Raw genomic sequence first — 27,006 nt, forward strand, 5'->3', positions numbered from 1 at the left:
CCTGCAAATTGTAACCAAACTTGTTTTGTCTGAGCGATTGGCTGAAGTAGGACTGACGGGACTTGTAGACTCTAAAGTTTTACATTGTTTTATTTTTGAATGCAGTTATTTTTTTGTACATAATTCTACATTTGTTAGTTCAACTTTCATGATAAAGAGATTGCACTACAGTACTTGTATTAGGTGAATTTAAAAATACTATTTTTTGTTTTTTACAGTGCAAATATTTGAAATAAAAATAAATATAAAGTGAGCACTGTACACTTTGTATTCTGTGTTGTAATTGAAATCAATATATTTGAAAATATAGAAAACATCCAAAATATTTAAATAAATCAGGGTGAATTTGATTTAAATCACTAGTCAGGAAGACTCAATTTAATCATGGATTTCTACATAAAAGTGCATTATTGTTGGTTGTTATACCTTAATACATATTCTTCACAACTCAGAGATAGATGTAGGTTTCATTTTTAGAAGGTACACACTATACATTTTTTAAGTGATTTATTTTGAAAACTTTTCAGATTAGTTTTACAGCTATATCAGAAAATGAATGATTGTTTGGTTATTTCATTTACCAAAGGTAATTGAAGCAAATATTTATGAAGTCATTGGGAGGTGAACTATCTCCAATTCAACAGCTTAATCATTAATATTTGGAGGATTTTCTTGCCATGCTGTATTAGGAGGAGAACATCACCAGACAGACATCTAAATTGTTTTATTTAACTAAAACAACAACATTATATATTCTGGATTTTTTTTCTTCAACTGCAAACATATAATATTCTAACAAAACAAGCAAATGAATTTTTGAATTTCGTTAAACATTCAAGTTTTTTAAAATCAGGTTTGTTTTTGTTAAAATTGTTTTTAACTAAAATAGATAAATGAAATATTTAAAAAAAAAAAATTAAATCAACATGAGAAACTTAAAATATTGGCTTCTGCAGCTAACTCAGTCGTCTTCACCTTCATTTTCGTATTTGTTCATAATCTGGAAAAGAAAAACTAGCTTTCCTGCTTTTTCAGGTCCCAAACGATTTCTCAATTTGGAATGAATTAGTCCAAAGGAAGAAAATATTCTTTCTACACTGGCAGAAGAAGCTACTGCTGTCAAAAGTGAGATTATCACTTCAACAGTCTCTGAATCCAAGTGCTTAAATGACTTCCACCAGTTCACTGGTGTGACTTTCTTTAAAACGTCATAAGCAAACATATATTTCTTGAATGGTTCACCCTTAGTTCTGAAGTTGATTATAGTTGGCTTTATGGAGGGATGATTGCTAGATGTCCATGTCATAGCCAACTCCTCTTCTTCGGCAGTTAAAGTTTGACTGTGGTACTGAGTATTGAGAATATTTGCAAGAAAATGAACTGGAGATAGTGCTTGTCCCATTGTAATGCTTGTAATTTAACTCTGTCATTGCATATTCCTCTTTTTAAGATCTCTCTCAATTCCTTCCACATTTCAACAGCATCATCAATAAAACAGCTATTTCCCTGCATTTTGTTCAAGGCTACAGAAATAGGCTTCAGGGTACTTAGCATGTGTTCAACATTTCTCTTAAGTCCAATTTTGAGAACTTTGGCTGTGACAGTGCCATCTATTTTTTTTTTACGATTTTGTTCACAAACTGTCATCAGATTAGGCCAGTTCTTGATATAGTGCTCAAAACAGTCCACTACTGAGTTCCATGTCTTGTGGGAGAGTTAGCTTGGTTCCTCCCACTTTTTTCAGAGAAGCTGCTGCAAAGTGGTTGTTGCGGAAGTATTTTCCAATTTCAACAACGTTAGCCTTTATTTCTGGAACACTGAAGTCTTTGGCTAGGAGGCGCATCAAATGAGCACTGCAACCGTAAGTTATTAGCTTGGGACTCTCTTCTAAATAATTTCTTCTCCTCTTGGATACATTTGCAGCATTATCTGTGACCAAGCTGTGTACTAGACATTTGGATTTTTTTTTCACAGTTTGTTATAGCTTTTACTGCTACTTCTTGTAAGTATTCTGCTGTGTGTGCATTTCCTGATATATCAATTGTTTCTGTAAGGAAGACATTCCCTTCTTCTGTTGTCACACAAGCACATACAACAGGATCGTTGTGGACATTGCTCCACCTATCAAGACTCAGGTTAACAATTTCACCCTCTAGACCTTTTGCACACTGCTCAATTTCTCTTTCGTACATTTTATCCAGCAATTTGCCTGCGACAGTTGCTCTGTTGGGTGGACTATATCCTGGTCTTAATGACTGAACCATGTTAATGAAGTGTGGGTTCTCAATCTCTTTTTGTAATCTGCTGGTTCTTATCACAGACTTATCTATGGTTGTTTCTGGATGATGGAGTTTTTTTTTTTCTTTTTGCTACAGGTGATATAATGTAGCTATGTGACATACATGATGTGACTGAAACACTATCATTGGCAGATAACTCTGAAACTATAGAAAATGATGGTGATCTTGAAGGTGGATAATCTTCAGAATCCTGTATGTTGAGTACGGATTTTTCTAAGCAAAATAAATCAATGCAGTTATTTAATTATTATTACCATACTGCTCATTTAGTATTACTCATTGCATTCACGGACACTCAGTACTACTTTAAAGGTGAAATTGTAAAAGGAAGGTCTGCCTATTTCAGCTATTTATTTTTAATCACAACTGCATCTAAAATGATAGTACCATAGAGTAATAACGCCTTTTTTTGATCAAACATGAGAATTCAAGAGTAGTCCAGAAGGAAGACAGGGAGTCCTTAAGAAAGAAGTATGAAATAAAGAAGTTTAACAACCTGAAGGTCCTGCATCTTCAGACCTGTTCCTTTCATCATCTTCAATGCAGCTTCCTCCTGAGAAGGAACACTTCTCATGATGTTGTTTTGTTCGGGCGACCAGGCCTTGCATTTCTTTGTTACACTGTTTGAATTTTGCGCGCATGCCTGTCTTACCCATAGGTAGAGGAACTTCATTAAAGTATTCCCCAACTGGATCTCTTTTACAGCCTGCTGCCATTATAGGTTTTCCCTTCTAGTGAGAGAACGGTATGGTAGATCTCAAATCAATGAAGGCCCCACTCAGAAAGATCTCAAGACTTCTAGAATATGCTGCTCAAACAGTTTCACTTTTGTTTCTACTGTCCCTCCCTTCTCACATTTATCTCTAGACTTCTTCTCCTTGTCCAGATCTATTCCACCACCAACAATCTTCTATTCATTGAACTTTTTGAAACTTTGCACTCTTAGAGAGAGAGGTAAGGGATTGACTCTGTGTACATAAATTTGCAGAGGGACAATATGAGGTCTGTTATTTCTCCTCTATATTTTATTTATTTATTTATTTAAAAACATTTTTGCTGTTAACAAACATGTTATCTCTGGAGACACAAATCCACAGTTTGAGAACTGCAAAACTAAGCATCTCTGATGGTATCTTCTAGACTGACCACTGAGTCCCATTGGATAGATAGAAAGATTAACCTAAATAATCTATACAGAAGCCCCTGGAACCCCATAAGATTGGGTCTCTAATCCATGAACTATTGAAACTAATTTACAAAATTTTTCTTAAACATTACATGAATATATTGTCTCATACTATAGAATTAGAATTTATAATCCCTATTCCATGATGAGAGATCTTTGAGCTATAATGTATCTTAATTAAAACTATCTTTAGATAGGTTTTTTCCTTAAAAAGCATTTTATCAGCAAAATTCGATTTAAATTAAAAAAATCCAAATTTAAATTTTTTTTAAAAATAATTGATTTTTATCCACCCTGAAGTAAATGGTATTCTGTTATTGTTTAACAGCGCGATTAATCGTGATTAATTTTTTAATCGCTTCACAGCCCTAACTATATATTTTTATTTTATTACAGTGCCATCTTTGAGTCAAGTTCTAAGTGTTATTTTTTTAAAGAAGTGTTATTAAAATAATGTAATAGACTATGGCTAGAGCCACAATATGGAAGTCTTATAGCAGAGAAAGTTCCTTTGTTTCCTTGTGAAATGTTTCCTTGTGAAGACAAGTATGTACAGAATAGCACGTGGCATGCTTTGCTGAGGAAAAGCCAGGAATAAACTGGCATGGTTTACTATACTACCGAACCTTAAATAGTGGATTGAGTTCTTTGGCAATCTAGCACACCTTTTTGTATGTCTGAATGTATAAATAGAAAACATATATTTTATAGGTTTTGAGTTTTTAGCATTTATGCATTGAAAAAATACCACCTAGCACAGTGGTCCCCAACCTTTTTCGTCTGGCGGGCGCCAGACGACGAGCCACGGAGAACCGTGGTGGCGGACGAGCATCCGCCGAAATGCCGCCGACAAGCAGCAACGTCAATAGGCGCCGAAATGCCGCTGACAAGCAGCGTCATCCAGAGGTGTCGCCGCCGAAAATCGGTGGCATTTCAGCGGCAAGGACTCTGGATGACGCTGCTTGTCATCAACATTTCGGCAGATGCTCGTCTGCCAGCCAGCACGCGGGCACACTTAGACACCCCGGTGGGTGCCATGGCGCCCACGGGCACCACATTGCGGACCCCTGACCTAGCTCATATAAATGCATTGCTTTAGTCATAAATGTTATGAATCAGTTCTTATCTAATGTTATTGCTTTGTTCAGGGATCATTTTCTTCATGTAATTTTTGAAAACTAAACAGCCTTTTCTTTTTCCCTTTGTTCATAGGATCTCTTTGTATTTAGACATGAACTTGCCTTGCTAAGGATATCGACCTTCATGGGCATAATAATGTTAGGTGGAATAAGTGGACTCTTTTACACTCAGCTAATGGGTATTTTCACTGTAAGTATTTCATTGTTTGATTTTTCAGATAGTTTATAAGTGTATTGTAACTCAACTATATATTTGCATACTGTCAGGCAGTATGGACCATATATAAAATAAATAAAAATATATGAACAGAGGAACTGCTGTATTAGTAGTTCATCTTTGTCTGGCAGTACTCTGTAGGAGGGGAAGGTGTAAGAAACCCTTGTGTTTCCTGTAGCGGAACAGTTATGGAATAACCAGCCCATAGGGGAAATATTTTCCTAATTTGCATCAGTTAGTGAATGGCTTTTGCCCTGATAAGGGTTTATATCATTATTTTTTTTCCTATTTAGTGTAACTCTGGATCTATAATGCAATAAAAGGTATGCAAATGTGTTACCCTTTTTTAAATTTTACAATATTTTTGGCCTCAGTTACACTTTGTGGCAGTGAGGCCATGAGTTAATTATACATGCTTGGTAGAAGAGACTTTTATTAAATGTTTAATAAAAGCATATATTTTGAAGTTTTCTATTGTTAAGTTTGCAGAATTGCAACAATTTCAAGATAAATTAGTTTGATATTTAAAGATCTGGAAAACCAGTAAAAAACCTCTGGAAGGAAACTTTCCAACTAGAATGAGCATGAACACATAATATCTGCTTATAATAAGAAACCAAGCTTTGGTTGCTATGACATGGTTCTCTTTATATTAGAAATGAATAGTTGAAGAGGGAATCTTTTAATCTTAAGTATTTATAACTTTTTGAAGTGTTCCAGTGCTCAGATAAAGAGAAAGTGGTAGTAAATTTGTGCTTGTGTACTTGAGTGCATCATTTGGCTTGCAGAATTTGATACTGGTAATGATGTGCAAGATGGAAAAAATGTAGCCAGACATTTAGATCCCAGAATAAGTTTGCAGAGGTTGTACTTAGAAAAACATATTTTTACTTCTCTTTCAAATCCCTCTTATTTCTTTTGGGAAACTAGTATGAGTAACCAGGTAATCTTTTAAAAAGATTACCTGGTTACTCAGTGAAGTCAAATGCAGTATGGTGAAATAGGGTTTTTTAATTTATATATATTTGTTCTTTCTTGTTCTTTCATTTATATATATTTGTTCTATCTTGTTCTTTCACACCCAAGTCCACATTGTTGTTTAGTTTGCCCCCTTTATTCCACTGACTGAAATCAGATTGGAAGGTCTTTTGAGTAAAGAGTTGGTGTGTTCTAATCTGTACTGTGGAGTGCCTAGCATGCTGTTGGGCACTGTTGTAGAATAATAAATACTTGTAAACTGAGCAAATTTGATATGGAATCAGTAAAACACAAACTTATTTTTAAAAAGCTATTTTAATAAATTAAGGGTAAAAATCCTGATAAGAGTTGTAGTTAGCAAGAGGCAATCATTAAGCCAGGAAATTCAGAGCTGAGGCTAAATTTAAAAGAAACCCAAACATCTGAAAGTACAGGAAGTCACAGTTTAAGGTATTTATGCTATATTAGCATCTGTCCCTTGGAGAGCGCTCTCGTGATTTACAGAGATGCACAGGAGTGGGTGTAAGTGGGATTGGCTAGAGCAGAGGCCTTTGGAGAGTGGTGCAGCAGAACAGGCAGCATTCCTGCTCTTTTTCCAATGCTCTGTGCTGGATTCTCTGTGCAAATTGTGACTAGATGAGTTTAGCAAACTAAAGTTTCTCTCTTCTTTCCCTTTTTTAGAAGGGATGCTGAAATCAGGTTTACAAAGAAAACTGAGTAACAAACTTAAATAATTCTGACCTGCTCCATAATCCAAACAAACTACCACCTCTGCATAATATAATCTGCTAAAAAAAACTCAGTCTTCATTATATAACTTTATAGAAACCAAAGCCAATAGTCCATGTTGGTTGTTGAGAAGGATAATGTAAGTGTGCTGAAATGATTAATTTTGACTTCATCTAAATAAGATTCAATATACAGATTTTTGAAAAAGCATCAGGAGGTTCTCAGTTGCTTTCATTGATTTTTATATTGAATATGATCAGATTATAAATTAATTTTTACTGCCAACCCTGCAAATTTTATCATGGGATCTATAGTGTAGCGAGATTCTTACCTTCTTGTTTATCATCGCCAGAAATAAAGAATCAGGCCCTCAAACTAAACCCCTGCAACTTCATTGTCTTTATAGATTATGCCCACAATGATTCGGTGCAACTGCATTCTCTTTAATGGGTTTGCCTAGGTGTAACTGATTGGAACTTAATAAACAGTCCTGTTTAATGAGGCACAAATGGAATATAATTCAGAGCTCTCTCAGCTATGCCAGTTCTACAAGGCTAACAGGAGTAAAAACAACTAAAAACGTATTTTTGTCAATACACTGAGAAGAGAAACTCTGAATGAATACCATGGGCAGATGAATGAGGTGGCACCTCATTATACTGCTCTTCATTATGGATTGAGCCTAATGTTATCTTAACTAGAACTTGTTGAAAAAGCAGTAAATATTTCACAATTAAGAAAATTGGTTTTGCAAAATTAGATGGATTTGTACAAAAATTTTAAAAAATGACTAGTTCTAGTCATAAGAGAAACTTACAAGCCATTACAACGTATTGTATTTGATCTTCAGGTGCACCTGAGTGTCATTACTGAGTACCTGAAGGAGGGAGATGGATGGGGAAAGAGGTGGCTTTCTGCCTCCTCCCTGTTATCCATTCTCAAAATCCTGGAGTTAGCCAGGAGCTGATTTTTCTGCTCCTAATGCAAGTTAGAACAGTGTTAGTCCAAGATTGCCTGAGCACAACTCTGACCATGCTCCCTCTTCAATGCATAATTGAAGTACCTGAGATGTTTACAGTTAAAGGAATTTTGTCTGAGCTTTCTTGCCCTTCCTGGAGATTTCCATGATCCTGCTGGCTTTTTGGTTAGCTTAGGTATAGATTCATAGACTCTAGGACTGGAAGGGACTTCGAGAGGTCATCGAGTCCAGTCCCCTGCCCTCATAGCAGGATCAAATACTGTCTAGACCATCCCTGATAGACATTTATCTAACCTACTCTTAAATATCTCCAGAGATGGAGATTCCACAACCTCCCTAGGCAATTTATTCCAATGTTTAACCATCCTGACAGTTAGGAACTTTTTCCTAATGTCCAACCTAAACCTCCCTTGCTGCAGTTTAAGCCCATTGCTGCTTGTTCTATCCTTAGAGGCTAAGATGAACACGTTTTCTCCCACCTCCTTATGACACCCTTTTAGATACCTGAAAACTGCTATCATGTCCCCTCTCAGTCTTCTTTTTTCCGAACTAAACAAACCCAATTCTTTCAGCCTTCCTTCATAGGTCATGTTCTCAAGACCGTTAATCATTCTTGTTGCTCTTCTCTGGACCCTCTCCAATTTCTCCACATCTTTCTTGAAATGCGGTGCCCAGAACTGGACACAATACTCCAGCTGAGGCCTAACCAGCGCAGAGTAGAGCGGAAAAATGACTTCTCGTGTCTTGCTCACAACACACCTGTTCATGCATCCCAGAATCCCAGTATGAGGCATATCATTCTGTATTTCTACTACTCCCATATAAAATTTTTAATAGCTCCCATGTATTGCTTCCACTTCTTATGTCATGGGATTTTCTTTCTTGTTTTTTTATATACTTTCAACATTTCTTGAAATTTGTCTAGATTGCCAATGTGCTATAATGTCTTTTTTTTTTTTTTTAATAGCATGCGAGTGGTATGTAGGAGCTTCTGAGTTGTAATCCCAGGTCTTGAACAAGTCACTTAGGCACACGTTTCAAAAGTGTTCACTGATTTTCTTTCTCCGTTTTTGATGCCCAACTTGAGAAAGCCAGATCCTTATATTCAGAGGGGTGAGCACCTGCAGTTCCCACTGAAGTTCTTGGGAGTTGCGGGTACCCAGCACCTCTGAGAATCAGGCTCCAGTTCTCTAAACTTTGTCTCAGTTTCTTTGGCATAATAGCTGCTTACCCAGCTCATAGGGGAGTCAAGGCTTGATTAGATAATCATTGTTAGGGCCCTACCAAATTCACGGCCATGAAATTCATGGACCGTGAAATCTGGTCTCCCACCGTGAAATCTGGTCTTTTGTGTGCTTTTACCCTATACTATACAGATTTCATGGGGGAGACCAGCATTTCTCAAATTGCAGGTTCTGACCCAAAAGGTAATTGCAGGGGGGTCAAAAGGTTATTGTAGGGGCAGGGGCATGGTATTGCTACCCTTACTTCTGTGCTGCCTTCAGAGCTGGGTGGCTAGAGAGCGGCGGCAGGTGGCCAGAGAGCAGCGGCGGTTGGCTGGGCACCCACCAGCAGAAGCGCAGAAGTAAGAGTGGCAATACCATACCATGCCACCCCTTACTTCTCACTGCTGCCTTCAGAGCTTGGTGGCCAGAGTACAGCGGCTGCTGACTGAGGGCCCAGCTCTGCAGGCAGCAGCGCAGAAGTAAGAGTGGCAATACCATACCATGTCATCCTTAATTCTGTGCTGTTGCTGGTGGTGGCTCTGCCTTCAGAGCTGGGCTCCCGGCCAGCAGCCACCGCTCTCCAGCTGCCCAGCTCTGAAGGCAGCACCATTGCCAGCAGCAGCGCAGAAGTAAGGGTAGCAGTACCACAACCCCCTGCTACAATAACCTTGTGACCCCCCCCCCACACACACACACACAGCTCCTTTTTGGATCAGGACCTCTACAATTACAACACCATGAAATTTCAGATATAAATAGCTGAAACTATGAAATTTACTATTTTTAAAATTCTGTGCCTGTGAAATGGCCTGTGAATTTGGTAGGGCTCTAATCATTGTATAATGATTGGAAAGTGCTATGTAAGTGTTAAATTACACAACTATTGCTTCTGACTTAGTCTGTGTTAATATAGATTATATATAAGTATAGAAAACCTATTTTAAAGCTTCAAGTTACATATTTCATGTGTAATTTCTATTGGCTCCCAAAAATAACCATCCCGTTTAGCTCTGCCTAAGGTCTGGCACTCTGAAAAACATTGTAATTTTTCTTTTTCATACTTGCTGTACTCTTAGTTATCTGGTTTCCAAAGTAGTTTTTTTTCATTCAGCACTCAAAACTCTGATATTTAATAGTTTCTTAGAGCAAACAACAAGCATATCTACTTAGCTTATCTTTCCAATCACCTCCCCCCCCCCATCTCAAAATGTACATTTTCATTTTTGTTCCTCTCTCAAGTCTTAGGCCTACAAACAATTTTTGTACTGACTGAACTATTTTGGTTAGGGGGTGGATTTTTGACCAAAATAGTTACATCGATACGACTCCTAGTGTGGATGTAAATATCAGTATAAAGATCCTCTCTTTTTTTGGTGTGATTTATTCCCCTTCCCTTACAGGAATAAGCTACATTGGTATAAGCACTTTTATACACTGTAAATGCACCCACACTAGGAGGTTGTACTGCTTTTAACTATAGTGGTATAGTTAAAGTGGTACAATTTTTCTTTGTAGACAAGCCCTGAGTCCATCTGCTCATATTGCTAGAATCTTTTAGACCATATTTAAAGAAACAGCTGGTATGCCTGTACACTTCAAGTCTGGAAACTGCTTTAATAATATCTGTCTCTTCAGTTTAATTGTTTGTAGTATGAGCAGATTTCTTAAAAGACCATGCTGTGCATTCTTTTAGTTTCTTAACTTTACACCCTGGTAGAAGGTGAGAGGAGTTTGAGAGCTGGACACTAAAAATGGCATAGTATTCTGGGGGGAACACTGGGTACATCTACATGGGGATAAAAGCCCACGGCATGGCCATAGTCAACTGACTCAGGATCACAGGACTTGGGCTGCTAGGCTAAAAAAAAGTTTGTGTAGATGTTTGGGCTTGGGCTGCAAAGGTAGAGGGTCTCAGAACTTAGACTCCAACCTGAGCCCAAACATCTGCACAGCAATTTTTCAGCCCTGCGAGCCTGAGTCAGCTGACCCATGCCAGCTGCTGGTTTTTTATCCCTGTGTAGACATACTCACTGAGGGCAATGGAGACCCCAAAGGGAGCATTTTCTGTAGTGTACATTTCCTTGGATAACTGCAATGGTAAAATGAAGACTTGCTAAACTCCAGCTGTCTCAACATTTTCCTATCACCAGCCATACAAACAAAAAGAAAAAAAACATAGCTCAGAGCTGACACTTGTAGTGTGGAGCTGAAAGTAAGAGCAATGAGACTTGTGTGTGTGAGTGAATACCAGAAAAGACAGAGTTTTAAGGTGGTACAAGGGGAGTGACAAGAAGTAAATATAATTGAAAGAGAAAATGTAGTATGAATGTCAGAGCTTTTTATTTACTTCATGTACATTACTATATGACTCATTATTATTGAACCTGAAGCGAGGAAGCAGATACAGTACTGTACAAAGTAAAAAATTAAGAAGTACTTTAAAAAAGCTGCATTGCATTGTGTATTTTTTAAACTGCACTTATTTTGAACTGCAGTTTTTGCACTACCAGCACTTCTCATTACACATCCATCTTTACTTGTGACTTTGCACCTTTTATGTAAGACTTCTAAAAATAAAATAAAAAAATAAATACAAATACCAAATATGGTATGCTATTTTAAATCATGATTTAGATGATTATTTTTAATGTATCATGTACCTCTCTTTTTCATTGTTTTTAAATTGCTTCAGAACTATAAGGTGTTCAATCTGCTAACTTTTGTTAAGTCTGTTACTTTTTGGATGTGTGGGGTTTCTTCTTATCAGGCTTTGTGGTGATCTTTATTTTGTTGGCAGCCGTCTGCTTGAAGTGATCGGCTACTTCTCTCTTTCATTCATTTTGAGATATATAAACAAACAAACACACACACAAGGAAAATCCCATCTTCCCATGGTTGGTGGAAGGTAACAGGATAATCGCTTCAGCAGTGATCCTCTGATGTCATAGTGGGAGGCCAGTAAAAGCGGATTATCTGTGACCCAGATAAAATAATTAGAAATTACTTGGACACTTACACATAACGGATCTACTAATCTCATTTCCAAAGTTAAAAAAGATCTGTCTCGCAACATAACACTACCAGATGTTTCAATTGAACTACATCCTTTGCAGAGACTAATCTGAACCCTAATTTTAAAGGATTACCTTTGATTGTTTTGATTTAAAATACTAAACGGGATGTGTTTTCATTTTTCCGTATGTTCTTACAAATGATTAATATATAATTAAAGGATTTTTGTTCAGTTTTTTCAGCGCAGCCCAGCAATCTCATGTCTTTCTGTATTACATAATATATCTGTATTACACAGATGATATGTTGTTTTCCATGTTAGCTATTTATGATTTCATTAATATTTCTGTAGTCTTTGAGCTACATACTGGATAGATTACCATAGTTCTGATAAATATAGTGTGGTCTCTGCTAAATGTTGATGCTTATATTATTCTAAATTGAGGGGACAGTGACTTTAGTAATTTGATTAATGCTGCCAGGGTTTCCTGTTAATTAATTCTTTAAACAGTGTACAGTGATATGCCAGTATCATTGAACATCAATACAGTGTGGATGGGGTAGAGATGTTTTCTCTTTATTTACTCTGGAAAGGGCTGGAAGAGAAAATATTTTAGCACCTGTGTTGAATAGCTTGGTCTGTTGTTCTTTGTGATGCCTTGACCATCCATCTAACCTCTTGTCCTTTATAAGCATTTTAATGTGATCATTTAAGTTAACTACTGTATTATGTGTTGTTACAGTACATCTCCTTTTCATCACCAAGTGGCAAATGGCTTTCAGCACCTGCTTTTTGTTGTTAGTTGTAAACAGTGAACTTCTGAAAATAACTTGTAAATTCTTATATATCAGTATTTGACCTGTTTTGACGAACACTTGCCTTGACAAGTTAAGAAGGACATTGTTCATTTAGTCAGATTTGTTTTTCTTTTAAAAAGAAAACTTGTTTTTATGTTCCTTTTTTTCTCTTTGTGTTTTTGTTTGATTGTTTTAATTCCCATTACTTAGAGAAATGAAGAAAAAGTTGAATTTATCCAAATGAATTTTGTGTAGTATTGTTGTCCCCTTTGGGGATTTTACTTGTCTCCTTGGGGATCTTAGTTTTTATTTAGGAGACTAATATTTTATTTAACAATGCATGGTAATTGAAAAATTTAAACTGAAAAATATACAAAAAAAAAAAAATTAGATCATCAGATAAAATCCCTGCATTTTTGTTGTATAAACAGTGACTCTGATCATCATTCTCATGATGAAGTATATAAAGAATACTACATTTACATAATTAAAACTATTCTGTAAATGAGGAATAAATACACTCAAAATACTTAATTGCAGTTTTGCTATTCTTTCCCCTCTTTGCAATTTTGATCCACTACTTTTTAATGTACATCACACTTTTTTTATGCTATCATCAATAGACAAATGATATCACTCTGACCTAACATTCTTTTTGTCTCAAAAATTAAGTATCTTATAATTACAAATATTTGCAATCATATGTTTAATCAGATAATCTATTAAATACTGTTTTGATTAGTCAAATAATGAGGGCTTTACCTATTTTTCAAACACACCAGAAATGTAATCAAAGGACTATAAATCCTTGGAATTAAGTTTACCAAAGCAACAATCGGGGCCAGAGTTGGAAATCAGTATTTTAAGGCAATTGCCTGTACCTGGATAGAATAAAATAGAAAATGATCATGGTATTTTGTGTGTGTGTGCATGTGTGTGTGTACTGGAAAAATAGAAAATTATTAGAAAATGTATTCAGGCAATGTTCTGTCCATCTGTCTCTCCCTCTTATTCCCTCCCCCCAACTTTTCTGCCTTCTCTACCCCCATCCAAATATAGGTATATCTACCCTTAGAAAGCTGCATAAAGCTCTGGAAATTAAACTGTAGAAAGCAATCATGCATAGTCCTTGAATGGAGGTTAGTAGACTAGATCATCTAAGAGGTCTTTTCCATTTCTAAATTATTATTCTCTTACCTGCTAAACCCTTTATTGTATTTTTTCTACAAATGTGGTCTATATTTATTTCAAATATTTATCATCCTACTCTATCTTTGAAGCATTTTGTCTTCCAAGTAATATAAAAAACACAACTTTATTTAAAAATTATGATTGAAATCATCCAGTCCCTTTTATGACGTGGTCTAAAACATAAGGAGTAAATTTGTTTTACACTCTGCATCTTCACAAATTTACGTATGAAAAATAATCAGAGCCCCACCTATCTCACCAGGTATCATTTTTGTTTAGCCCAACCTAAACTGCAAAATGAGTAATAAATATTTTTATTTAAATAAGTAACATACAGTATTGCTAAAGGGAATTGATGGCATTATTTTTGAAAGTATAATTTGCAGTTGTAACAAATTCTGCAAATTAGAATATTGTAGAAAACTTCTTATTCTCTTCATGGAAATAAACACAGAAGTTAAAATAATCCCGTTAGGCAATTGCAGTAAGAAATCATTTTTGTATCTAAGATACTTAAATGCTTTTCTGAATGGAAGAGTAAATAAAACTGAGACACTAAAATAAGCAACCATAATAATAAGGCAAAGTGTGACCTCTTACAAAGCTCAGGATTTTTATTAGAATATTTAATTTTCTGTCAAATTATACATCAGATCATTTAGATAGCAGCTTCTTTGGGAGAAAAGAGAGTAGTCAGATTTGGCTTTGCTAAACCTTGCTCTCTGAACGTTGCTTGTGGTGGTAATGATGAGGATTAAGGGAAATGGTAAATTTCATAGTGTCATATAATTATGCACATATCTGCCTCTAAAACACCACAAACTTGGAAATAGATTGGACAATCGCTCTTGATCTTTTCATATTATCCTCTCCAGTTATCATGAGTTCCCAAAATTGTTGTCAGATGCTTTCTTTTCATCACATCACTTTTTTAGGTGTCTGACAAATTGGGCAGGAAATACATAATCTGCCAAAAAATCTGTTTAGCCAAATTAATCAAGGCACTGAGGAGAATTGGGTTATTTCCCCAGAGGTAGCATAATGCAACTTTCTTTTTCATCTCTCACACAGAGAAATCTTTAATCAAAGAATAGGAGGGGAATAGAACAACTAAACTGGACCCAGATTATTCAAATAATTTCCAGGCTAGGTTTAACAAATAAACCAAAAACTAAAAACGAAAAAAAACCCTAATCACATACATTTAATTACATCAAAATTCTAGATTAAAAATAATTTTAAAATATGTTGGCCAAAAGTAAAATCATAATCAGATTGATAACCTAAATATAATATGGCCAGCCTTGTTGTCTGAGCAAACAGCAAATAGAAACATTAATTTAAAAATATTTAGCATTCCTTATGAAATGTTGGTATTTGATACTTCACAAGGGCTCACCTGTCATTTCCATATGCACAGTGAAAGGATGGTAGACAGATGAAAGAAATAAGACTGATGTTTTGTTCAAGTACTAAGGTACAGCAGTATGCTTTCTTGTATTCTGAGTTAACAGCTATGGCTGCAAGTTCAGAAGGGCCACTAAGGTTTTTTTCCTCTTTCTTCTTAATTGCTCTCTCCTTCTACATTGCAATGCACTGAAGAGTTTGAAACGATGTACTGTGCAGATATGACAGTATGCTTGCGTTCATTATAATTCAGGTATTAAGTAGAGCTCTATTGATTAGACATCACTTCTGCTAAAACCACATGAAAGTAATTGAACAAGAGATTTCTGCTCCATGCTTCAGAGTTAGTCCTGAGAATTACAAATTGGTGTTTGTCGATTGGAACACTCAAATCTACGGTGTAAGCAAAGGGAAAATATTCTTTCAGTATGTTTGTTCCATCATAAGTTAGTTCACGATGATTCCATTTTATTGCACAATTTGTTGCCCGGTGCACATTATCTTTTCTTTTAATGCTTTTCTTCAAGTAGTCAGTTATATTAATTAAAAAAGTATCTTTATGAAAGATGTATTCCTCTTAGCAGGCATTCACCCAGGTGGGTTCATTTTTCAAGTGCTTCTTTAAATTGGTCTGCAGGATTCACTCAGCTCTCATTGATATCTCTTCATCCCTCTCATAACAGCCTTAGTCATTGCACCATCTTATTTTCCTTGGAGATAGCAGGCAAGCTGCTCTTTCAGACTTGTTGCCAAAATAAGAAGACACTCAGCACCTCACCACCAGAGACTGAATGCAACACCTGTGCTTTGTCCCTTGCTTCAGCTCTTAAAATTATAAACTAACTGTAGCTTTTCTACTTATTTCCTTGAGATTTCTTTTCATTTCACACTAATCTAATCTTGAATTCTTTTGCTTGATTTAATGATCCTTATAACTCTTCTGTTTCTAAATAACCACATGCACACTAATTCTAATGACAATAGGTGGTTTTGGAGAGCGGAGGACCAGATTGTTGAGTTGGTCAGATGCTGATTAATCATGTTTTTCTGTGTGCAGTTGTAACTTTTATTTATTCTTCGAGGAGTGTCCCTGTAGGTGCTCCACTTTAGGTGTTTTAGCGCCCTGCGCTTGTAATCTGAGATTTGTAGTAGCAGTGTCCTGGCTGGTCGCATACGTGCGGCAGCCATCTCTCATCACTTGGAGCAGTTACCTAGCGTGCGCAGCCAACCCGTCCCCCAGTTCTTTCTCTACCGCCTTTGGCTTGAGTCGGAGCAACAGCAGTGCCTCTTAACCTTGGATAGCTCAGTAGTTTTCTACTGAGCCGTATTAGCCTTTTCATTTCATTATTTACCCTCTATTTTATAGTTTACTTAAAACCTTAAAAAAAAAAAATCTGTTAGCTGTCCTGTCACAAATCTCCCCCCCCCCCCCCCCCCGTCTCCCAGGTGGGTCTCCGGCTTCGAAAGACAACAAGAAGAGGGAAACGAATATGGGCATATCCTCCTTCTTTCTCAAAACAAGTATCCTCTGAGGCAGGGATATACACCCCTCGCCACTCCTCCCCTAAGCCAGGGCCCTCTCAGCATCACACATCCGCTGATATGTGAGGCTGGCAGGCTCAAGCATGGGTACCACCTCCTAGGACTATTCCATCCAACTGGCATATGGGATCCGGATAGGGCCCGAGCCTCAGGCCCCTCCAATCTACCAAGGTCTAGAACAACGCAATCCCCTTCAACACCTGCCCCAGCTCCCTCAGAGACGCAGGAGGAGGAGATAGAGGAGCCCGAGGACACACCTGAGGGTGATACCCTGCCACCTACCCACATTTCATCTTTGTTGCTGGACGAAACAATAATGCCAAACCCCTCCTTCTCCCCCCTGCCCCCCACTTCAGGGGATGATTTCAAATCCTTCCAGGATCTATTCACAAGGGTAGCTGAATTCCTGGGCATTTCCTTAGCAGAGCTACCAGAGACTCAATACAAGCTTACAGACATCCTCCAGGCATCTCCTTCAGCAAAAATTGCACTGCCTATTAATGCTGCCATAATGGACCCTGCAAAATTAATCTGGCAGACACCTGCCAGTCCCACCTTCGTGTAAGAGATCTGACAAGAAGTATTATGTGCCAGTAAAAGAGGCTGAGTTTTTGTTCACTCACCCCGAACTCACTGGTGGTAGTCTAGAACCACCCCTTATGATAAGGACTGGCAAAGGCTAAACCTTTTTGGGTGGAAAACCTACTCCTCAGCTACGCTCCAATTTCGCATAGCTAATTATTCAGCCTTAATATCCAAATACATGCACAACCTGTTCACTAAAATGTCAACTTTTATGGAACTTTTACCAGATGACAAAAAAGAACAATATAAGACTAACATCTCCGAAGGGGGTCTCATCGCCAGGATGGCCCTACAGGCCTCTCTTAACTCTGCAGACAAGGCAGCACGCTCCATTGCTACGTCTATGGTCATACATTGGGCATCCTGGCTCCACCTTTCTGGGTTCCCTAGGGAGGTCCAGGCCACAGTCAAGGACTTTACCCTTCAAGGGTCAGAAATTGGTTGCGGAAAACGCAGATGTGTCTTTACATACCCTGAAGGATTCCAGGGCCACCTTAAAAACCCTGGGTATCTATGTTCCTGCGGATAAAAAGAAACAGAGCTGATTTTACAGCCAGCAATTCCAAACTGCCCCGTACACCAAGCCTCAAAGACAGTATGACCAACGCCGTAAACAAAGACAGACGAGATGCCAGCAGAGCCAAGACTAGCCTTCCACATCTCAACCATCTACTTCCAGGCAATCATTTTGAAGCTTCGGTCGAGGGCATGAGACCTCTACATTCTTTGATCCCGGAACTAAACCCGATCTCCAGCTCATTTGGAGATCATCTGTCACCATACTACCCAGTCTGGAACACCATCACTACAGACAAATGGGTTCTGGAAATTATCCAGAAGAGTTACTCAACCCCTTCATCTCTATTTCATCTACAACCCCCCCTTCTCCATCCCTCTTCAGGGACCCCTTTCACGAGCCCCTTTTACAACAGGAAATTAACCTCCTTCCACTGGTGCCGTGGAACCAGTACCAGCTCAACATGGGGGAGAAGGTTTTATTCTCATTATTTTCTCACTCAGAAAAAGACCAGCGGCTGGAGACTCATCCTGGATTTACAAAAACTCAACAAATTTGTGAGAAAGCAACATTTCAAAATGGTGACTCTATCCACAATAATTCTGGCATTAGAGAAAGGAGACTGGCTCTCAGCTCTCGACCTTCAAGACGCTTACTTTCATGTTATCATTCCTGCAGTTCACCCTGGGGCACCAACATTTCCAATACAGAGTGCTCCCCTTCAGCCTGTCAACTGCTCCAAGGGTCTTTTCAAAGGTTCTCACCATTGTTGCAGCTCACCTCCGCAGACAAGGGATGATGATTTTTCCATACCTAAACGACTGTCTTTTAAGGGCACCAACACAATGGGCAGCACTAAATGCCACACAAACCATGATAACCCTCTTTACGTATTTCGGACTACAGATACATGCGCAGAAGTCCACCAGGTTCCTGTCCATCAACTGGAATGTATAGGTGCCTATCTCGATTGCCTCACCGCAACAGCAAGATTACCCCAACAGCACTTCCTCATCCTAATCAGTTTGATTACAACGATCATGGACAGTCCACAAACGTCCACCAGAACGTGCTTACAACTTCTGGTGCACATGGCTGCGTTAACGTTCATCGTAAAGTATTCCAGTCTACACATGAGATACCGTCTGGCTTCGCACTGTCTACATACCACACAAACATTCTCTCAACAGACGTCTCGCTGTGCCCCGCAGGGTAAAGGACTCGCTTACATGGTGGACACAATCACAAAACGTCTGCTCAGGTGTCCCCTTTCAACAGAAAGCTCCTACTACAACTATCACTATGGACGCCTCCCTTGTGGGATGGGGCGCTCATTTACGTGACAACACAATCCAGGGTCGCTGGTCTCCATTGGAATGCAACCTGCACATAAACATACTGGAATTAAGGGCTGTCAGAAATGCATGAGAGCACTTCCTTCCTTTAATCCAAAACATGACCATCAAGATCCTTACGGACAATATCGCATACATGTTCTATATAAACCGCCAAGGGAGAGTGCGATCATACCCTCCGTGCACAGAGGCAATACGTCTCTGGAATTGGTGCATCCCCAACAACGCAGACATTTCAGCATCTTACCTGCCAGGATGTCAGAACACGACAGCAGACCAACTGAGCAGAGACTTCTCACAAATTCACGAGTGGAAGGTGGATCATGCAACTCGGAGTCATATTCAACTTATAGGGGTTCCCCATTATAGATCTATTCGCAACAGCTCAGAATGCAAAGGGCCCACAATACTGCTCCGGAGCTGGACTGGGATGCCACTCCTTGGGCGATGCTCTCCTCATAAAATAGGAAGCACCACTAATGTATGCATTCCCTCCAATTCCACTTCTGAGTCAGCTCATGCAGGACAAATACAAGGTCATGCTCATCGCACCCACGTAGCCCCGACAAACTTGGTTCCCATACCTGAGACAGATGGCAGTGAAACCACCTCAAACCCTTGTAATGATACCTCACTTTCTGACGCAGGACTCCGGATGCATCCATCACCCCAACCTAGCCCTTCTCTGTCTCAAAGCCTGGTTACTCCATGGCTAACGGGGGTCGACAAAGACTATTCTGAGGAGGTGAAAGACATACTGTTGAACAGTTGCAGACTAAGCACACAAAAAAATACACACAGAAGTGGACACGATTCTGCATTTGGTGCCACGATGAACATATTTCTTTACAGTCGGACCCACTACCCAGCATCCTAGACTATATACTGGGCCTTAAAAAATCGGAGTTATCCAACAGCTCCATCAGAGTACACCATCATCTCATTCCATGACAAGGTGGACAGAGTCACTTTCTTTGCTCACCCAACCCCTAAACGCTTTCTAAAAGGCATAGAAAACACTTATCCCACACTAAAAGACCCTACTCCTATGTAGGATCTTAACCTTGTTCTGCACAGTCTCATGGGGAAACAGTTTGAACCCCTAGCAACCTGATCTCTGTTACACTTATTCATGAAGCTGGCCTTCCTCATTGCTATCACTTTGGCAAGAAGGGTGGGAGAATTAGGTGCCTGAATGGCACACCCACCTTATATCACATTTTTCAAATATAAAGTGATCTTATGGCCACATGCCAAATTCATACCCCAGGTAGCCTCTCCTTTTCATCTAAAGCAGCCCATATATTTACTCGTATTTTTCCTGAAACTGCATGTAGACCGCAGGAAGGCCTCATTTCACACTCTATACATTCGCATAGCACTAGCTTTCTACCTAGAAAGGACAAAAACGTTCAGAAAGTAATCTCGACTATTTCTCTCTATCACAGAACATTCCAAGGGTCAATTCATTTTGAAACAGAGACTATATAAATGGATATCGGGCTGTATCCATTCATGTTACCAAAACAGCCATCTACCAGCTCCTATTGAGCATTATCAACATTGCCACGTGGCCTTTCTCAATAGTGTACACATCATGGACATTTGCAAAGCATCTGCCCATACCTTTACGAAACACTGTGCGTTAGAATAGCAATCAGCTACAGACGCTCAGTTTGGACTCATGGTGCTATCTACCATCAATGAACCAACTCCGAAGCCCCTCCCCTCCGCTGAGGTGCACTGCTCAACAGTCACCTAATGTGGAGCACCCACAGGGACACTCCTCAAAGAAGAAGAGAAGGTTACTCACCTTGTGCAGTAACTGAGGTTCTTCGAGATGGTTGTCCCTGTGGGTGCTCCACTACCCCCCTCCTCCCCTATACTTCGGAGTTTCATGCCGATCCTCTGGGGAAGAGAAGAAACTGGGGGACAGTTGGCTGCGCATGCTAGGTAACCGCTCCGAGCAGCGCAAGATGGCTGCCGTGTGTGCGTGGCCAACCGGGGCACTGCTACTACAAATCTCCAATTACAAGCGCAAGGCGCCAAAGCACTTAAAGTGGAGCACCCACGGACAACCATCTCAAAGAACCTCAGTTACTGCACCAGGTGAATAACGTCTCATTTTTCTTGAAGGCAGATGTTAAGAGGACTGTATTAATTATGCCACACTTGTGCTACTTTTAGAGTTATTTGAATTAGTTGGAAATCAGTACCAAAAGTAGCTCTTAAGAATATTATTAGTATTTCCAGTACTCGAAGCTGGTCATCATACAGATAACCAAAGCCTCTTAGGTTGAACAGAATACTAACATTGAACAAACCAATGCTTTGCATTAGAAGCATAATAAACAGAGTGACAGTATTCTGAGCCATAGTCCTTTGGTGAGGTGATTCAGCAGAATGTTGGTTATTCTGTTCATTTGGCACCTGAAATAAGTTGACATTGGTGGGAGCTATTGGGTGGTCAGTCCTTGAAAAGTAATTCACTTATTTAGGCTCCTAAATAAAGACTTGGGGTGTGTATACAGTGCAGTTAGACACCCATGGCTGGCCCGTGCCAGCTGACTCGGGCTTGTGAGGCTCAGGCTGCAGGGTGGTTTAATTGTGGTGTAGACATTCTGGCTCAGGCTGAAGCCCGAGCTGTTGGAACCTCTAATCTCGCAGGTTCCTAGAGCACTTCAGCCAAAGCCCAGATGTCTACACTGCAATTAAATAGCCCTGCAGCCTGAGCCCTGTGAGCCCAAGTCAGCTGGCATGGAGCAGCCGCAGGTTTTTAATTGCAGTATAGGCAAACCGTTAGGGGCCTAAGTTTGAAAATACGATTTAATTCATTTTCATTGTTTTGTTTGAAAAACTGATTTGTTGTTTGAGGGGTGGAGGTTGGGGAAAGCAGATAAAAAGAGCAGTAGAAATAGTGCTTCTGCTCTGAATCAAGGAAGTAAGAGTAAGTGCCTGATGAATGTGTCAAAGAATCTTCTTACTAAGTGTTTTGTCAAACCTACGGTTTCTTTCTTCATTTGATATCATGGAGCCTGATAACTATATCCATGGTAAATAAAGAAATAAAAAAATCACTAGTTCAATAAGATTTTAGACTTCTTTTTCTAACATCAAAGTTTATACTGGTGAAAACTTTAAAACAGATGCCTTCTGTCGTGTTTCCATTCCTCTCCCTCAAAAAAGAAAACAAAACAAAAACCAGTCAGGTTTAAATCAGTCAGACATTCATCATCTTTCATTGGTTCATTACTTTTCCAACTATATTTTTTGCTTATTTAATAGCTATGGCCTGTAGCCATATCACCCCAAGCTGTGATCTCAGATACAAAGAGCTAAGCACAGTCAGCCGGAATCAGCAATTGGATAGGAGACTACTAGGGAAAGCTTAGATACAGCAGGAAGTGATATTGGTGATTCAGTGAATGGCACTCTTTCCTCTGAACTATACAGAATTAATGGATGTGATATTAAAGGCCTTTATGCTGCTGAAGGTGCATTATTTAAGATGAGACTTAGACATAGTAAGTCCTGCCCATATGTGGTAATTACAGTTCCCCCCCGACCCTTTTTGGTGGAGTAAAGCACTCTAGACACCTGGTCATATTGTAACTTGGGGAAATTTCATTCTGCCTTCCTATGTTTCCGTACTGCATTTTCCTTTGAAATATTATTCTCTTCTTTCTGCCCTAAACTAGTATGCTCTGTTGCTGTTTGTTGTTAAACCATTGCCACATTTCACCCCAAGAGATGGGTAAAATGATTACTTTGAAGCATTTGTACAATCAGTACGCCTTGTAAAGTGCTTTGATTTCTATCTAGATGAAAGATGCTATGTAAATGTGAGATCATTCATATTGGTGTCTAAATAAGGTCTTCCTTCTTCCTTGTCTGATTCTGTACTGAAGTCATAGTAGTGAAATTTGTGCTATCCCATTCATTTCCACAGCAAAAAATTGTGTCCAAAACATTTTTTGACCTGATTGAAGCGTGAAGCAGAATAGGAAACTGGAATGTGAACAAGAACCAGTTTATTCCATAACACATCAAAATTAATTTCAAAGCGATTACAGAAAATTATGGGCAAAAAGACATTATTTTGGTTCATTCCAGTGTGCAGGTCTGTCTTTAAAGGATTTTTACTGTGGCAGCTTTGCCTTTCCTCACAGCAGGACTGAATTTGTACTTTGGAAAATAGCATTCCTTCCTGAAATATGGTATTTCTTCCTGATGTTCCAGGATATTATTAACAGGATTTGCATCCTTTCACCCTCGAATCATTGGTTCGAATTGGAACTGTCAGCTGTGAGGAGGAAGGAGGATATTTGTGTTTCAGCTGCCTAAGAAGCAAACTGAAAAAATGCCCATTGTGTCTTTCCTCCCCAAGCATGGCTGCTGAGTTTCTTAGGTTGCTGTGAAGTTTCACTTTCATGTGAAAAGGTAAATTGGTTCACTTTCAAGTGAAAGTAATTTTCAAATTGGCCCAGCTGCTTGGAAGCCATGCTGGGGGAGGGAAGCAGCAGAGGGGACTTGGTTTCTTAAGTTCAGCCGCCAGTGCGTCTCAAGCAGCTGAACTTCAAAGGGGAACTCTCCTTTCCTCCCATTCCCTTCAGCCTAGCTCACAGCTCTTCAGAAGTGGTTGAGCTGCTTTAAATTCTGAAAAGGTATCCCACAAAGCATTCTGTGCTTCCAATTCAGTTGATGTAAATTGAAAACATTAGCAGGTGGACTTCAGAATTTTTCATTCTGGGGAGAGAGATGGCCACCTGCATTCACTGCCTTTCCAGCTAAAATCTTAGTATTTTTAAATGAGTGGAAGGAGGTCTATAATCTTTTCCCCTCTTCCTATTTGACCCTTTCACTTATGTAAAGGATGTAATGGGTTATGAGAGAGACAGTTTAGATTATCATTCCATAGGTATTGATGCTTTAACAATGAAAAAGCCCTGCCAGACTGTAGACTCAGTCAAAAAGCACAACCGCTCAATCAGAATTTTGCTTTCAGCAGTCAGTGTCCAAAGTGATAAATATTATGATTTTCAGATAAGTACAAAAAATGTTAATGGGTCGACAATGTAAAAGAACATACTACAAAGCTAGATTATACTAATACACATTTGGAATGTTATTTTTGGAAACAAAAGTGCTAGTATGACACCTCAAAGCTTTAATAAATAGGTATTGATTATGTGAGGAGAAAGGGAGGGAGAGGTTTGAGCTACCAGCTTGTCCCACAGCAGCACCATCCATTCTGAAATTGTCTAATTAGTCACTGGTTTTAAAAGTGGCTTTATTTTTGGTACTATCAAGAGGATGATTTCTAGAACTGAATCGTCTTTGCAACTATAAAGAGAGCTTTAATTTAAAATGAAAACATTGATGTGAACTTACTGGAGCATCATGTGGTAGCAATGTGTACTTGGTGCCTCTCAGTTGAAAGCTCTCAAACTGCTTGCCAAACTAAAATTCAAGCATCTGTAGAGTTCACAATAATAGAAGATTGAATTTTGGCTAAAGACAGAGATAGACAAAACCACTATTCAAGAAAATGGAATCTTCACTGGCTACCCAGGTAGAAGGGACAGACCCTTTGTTTCATCCAAAAACTAGTATATAATCTGACAGACACATTATGTACCTGACTAAATTAATCATTAACAGAGAAACATATCAAACTGCCTTCAAAAAAATAATTTTTGAGTTATTACATTTTGGATCAAATGGTCTAAATTATTCTGGGATATAATGAACCATGTTTATCCCTTCAAAAGTACTATAATGTTGCTTGAGTTTAAAACTGAAGTACCACTGACTTCTAAAATAATGGTTTTCATTTATGACATACACCTTGGGAATATGAACACATAAAAGTACAACCATTGGAAGCATTTAAAGATGTATTTGGAAATGCTGTGAGCTAAAACAAATTGCTTATCAATTAAAGCACTTTGTCAAATGAAGCAAACAATATTGGTTTTGAAAGTTAATCATGAATTTTATTATAAGTTATAGAAGGGGTTCATCTTCACTTTAGAAACAGTTAAGATGTTCTTTAATTTTATTCTCTTTAATTTTAGCGAAATCACATTTATCTACAGCAGTTACCTAGAGATCACTGAAACTGTATTAATATACTCTTGGTGGCACTGTTCACATTACAATATTTGTGAAAGTAAATATTTTAAAACTACTTAATCTGCTTTTGGAAGTACTTCTACTGGTGGTGACCTTTTAATAAATTGTGGTGGAAATTTATTTTGTCCCTGTGATAATCTTTTGTGTGACAACTCCACATTCGTTATACAGGTGACTGTATAAAGTATGACAGAAGTGTGCTTTTCGGAAAGGTATTGTTCTTTGTGCATATTATTTTAAAATGTCCTCTGGATAAATAACATTTTGATTAATTTAGCTATAGTAAGGTTCTAATCTGTTTTTTAGCATTCGATAGCGTGCCCCATTTTAAAAATCTACACAGAAAACAGTTTTTCTGCATGATAATTTATCAGGCTGAATAAAACTGCTCTGCATTAAATTTTACAATGGCTAGATATTAGTATGGGGTATAGCTCTATGTAATCCTACTAGATTTTCTCCAAAAGAATCTACATTAAGGGTCAGTTCCTTCTTTCTTTATATACTTTAATGATAACATTTTTGCAATTTAGGTATGTGAGGAAATATTTTCTAATAATGTTTTCTTTCCCACAATAGGATACAACAAGTATAGAAAAAATGTCAAACTGTTGTGAAGAAATGTAAGTACAACATAAAGAACTAGTAAAGTTTAAAAACTGTATGTGTATGAAAGAAAACCGAAGGCACTGGTAATAGTTTTTGCATGCTACCATGCTTTTGTTTCTTTTCTGTAGCAGTAGTTCACTATTTTTATACTTGTTTTTATATAAAGTAGCTACAGATTATTCTTCTTCCCTGCCTATCTAAAGCAAGCAAAACTATATTTTCTCTCTAAAGCACAGATCAAAAGACACTTGCTACTGTGTTGTTGACATGTATTTAATTGCTCCCGAGAAATTTCCTCCCCTTCAGAAGTTGCCTGTAGTTGATTGATGACACAGATTCAGTTTCTCCTATCCAAAGTTAAATCTCAGCTGCATGTCATAATGAAAGAAAAGCTGTATTTGTGATGCTGGGATACAATTCATCAGAGTCCAGTAATGGATCCCCAGCCAATCTATATTGTTCTAGCTGACTGAAGTGCACCATGGGAGTGCTGTCTTTCACTAATAATGCTGTCTTCTGTAGATCGAGGCCCCGAAAGCCATGGCAGCAGACCTTCTCAGAAGTTTTTGGCACTCGCTGGAAGATCCTGTGGTTTATTCCTTTCAGGCAGAGGCAACCACTGCGAATTCCCTACCACTTTGCCAATCATGTCTAAACAGATGGATGGTGGGCACAGATGGGTCCTCCATGCTGGAAGTGTGTAACAGGTTTTATGATAATAGAACTATGACAGTCTTCAAGTCAATTAAAATCCACCCACCAATCTTAGACATCATAATGTGCCCCAGGCTTTATTTTAATAGTGATCTTGATTCTGTTGTGGGATTAGTACTAGTTCTAAGTTTAAGTTTAAGGCATATTTACTTTCAAATTATTTTTCCTGAGGGAATTCTTGTGTGTTTGAGGTTAATAACAAAAACATAAATGTTTGAGATACGTTACCCAATTTTGTTTTGATACTGGATATTTTGATTTTTTTTTTTTAAGGAAACACTGAAGTTTACATAGATTAATAGACTTCAAACAAAGTGTCTCATTTTGCATTTATTTTTTTAGTATTTTTTATCAGTAGATTTATCTAGATTATGTAAAGGTCTTTTT

The 27,006-nt window shown here is 38.3% G+C and overlaps 1 protein-coding gene across 1 annotated transcript in view; it reads left to right on the forward strand.

Moving 5' to 3' along the window:
• ZDHHC21 (zinc finger DHHC-type palmitoyltransferase 21) overlaps positions 1 to 26,560 on the forward strand; it is a 53,729-nt gene extending 27,169 nt beyond the window's left edge. The window contains exons 6-8 of the mRNA XM_065406942.1: positions 4,699 to 4,815; positions 25,876 to 25,919; positions 26,428 to 26,560. Of these exons, the coding sequence (XP_065263014.1) occupies positions 4,699 to 4,815; positions 25,876 to 25,919; positions 26,428 to 26,560 (294 nt within the window). The remainder of the gene's footprint in view (positions 1 to 4,698; positions 4,816 to 25,875; positions 25,920 to 26,427) is intronic.
• The last annotated feature ends 446 nt before the right edge of the window (positions 26,561 to 27,006 follow it).

This window comes from Emys orbicularis, chromosome 6 (assembly GCF_028017835.1).
Source record: "Emys orbicularis isolate rEmyOrb1 chromosome 6, rEmyOrb1.hap1, whole genome shotgun sequence".
Taxonomy (NCBI): domain Eukaryota; kingdom Metazoa; phylum Chordata; order Testudines; family Emydidae; genus Emys; species Emys orbicularis.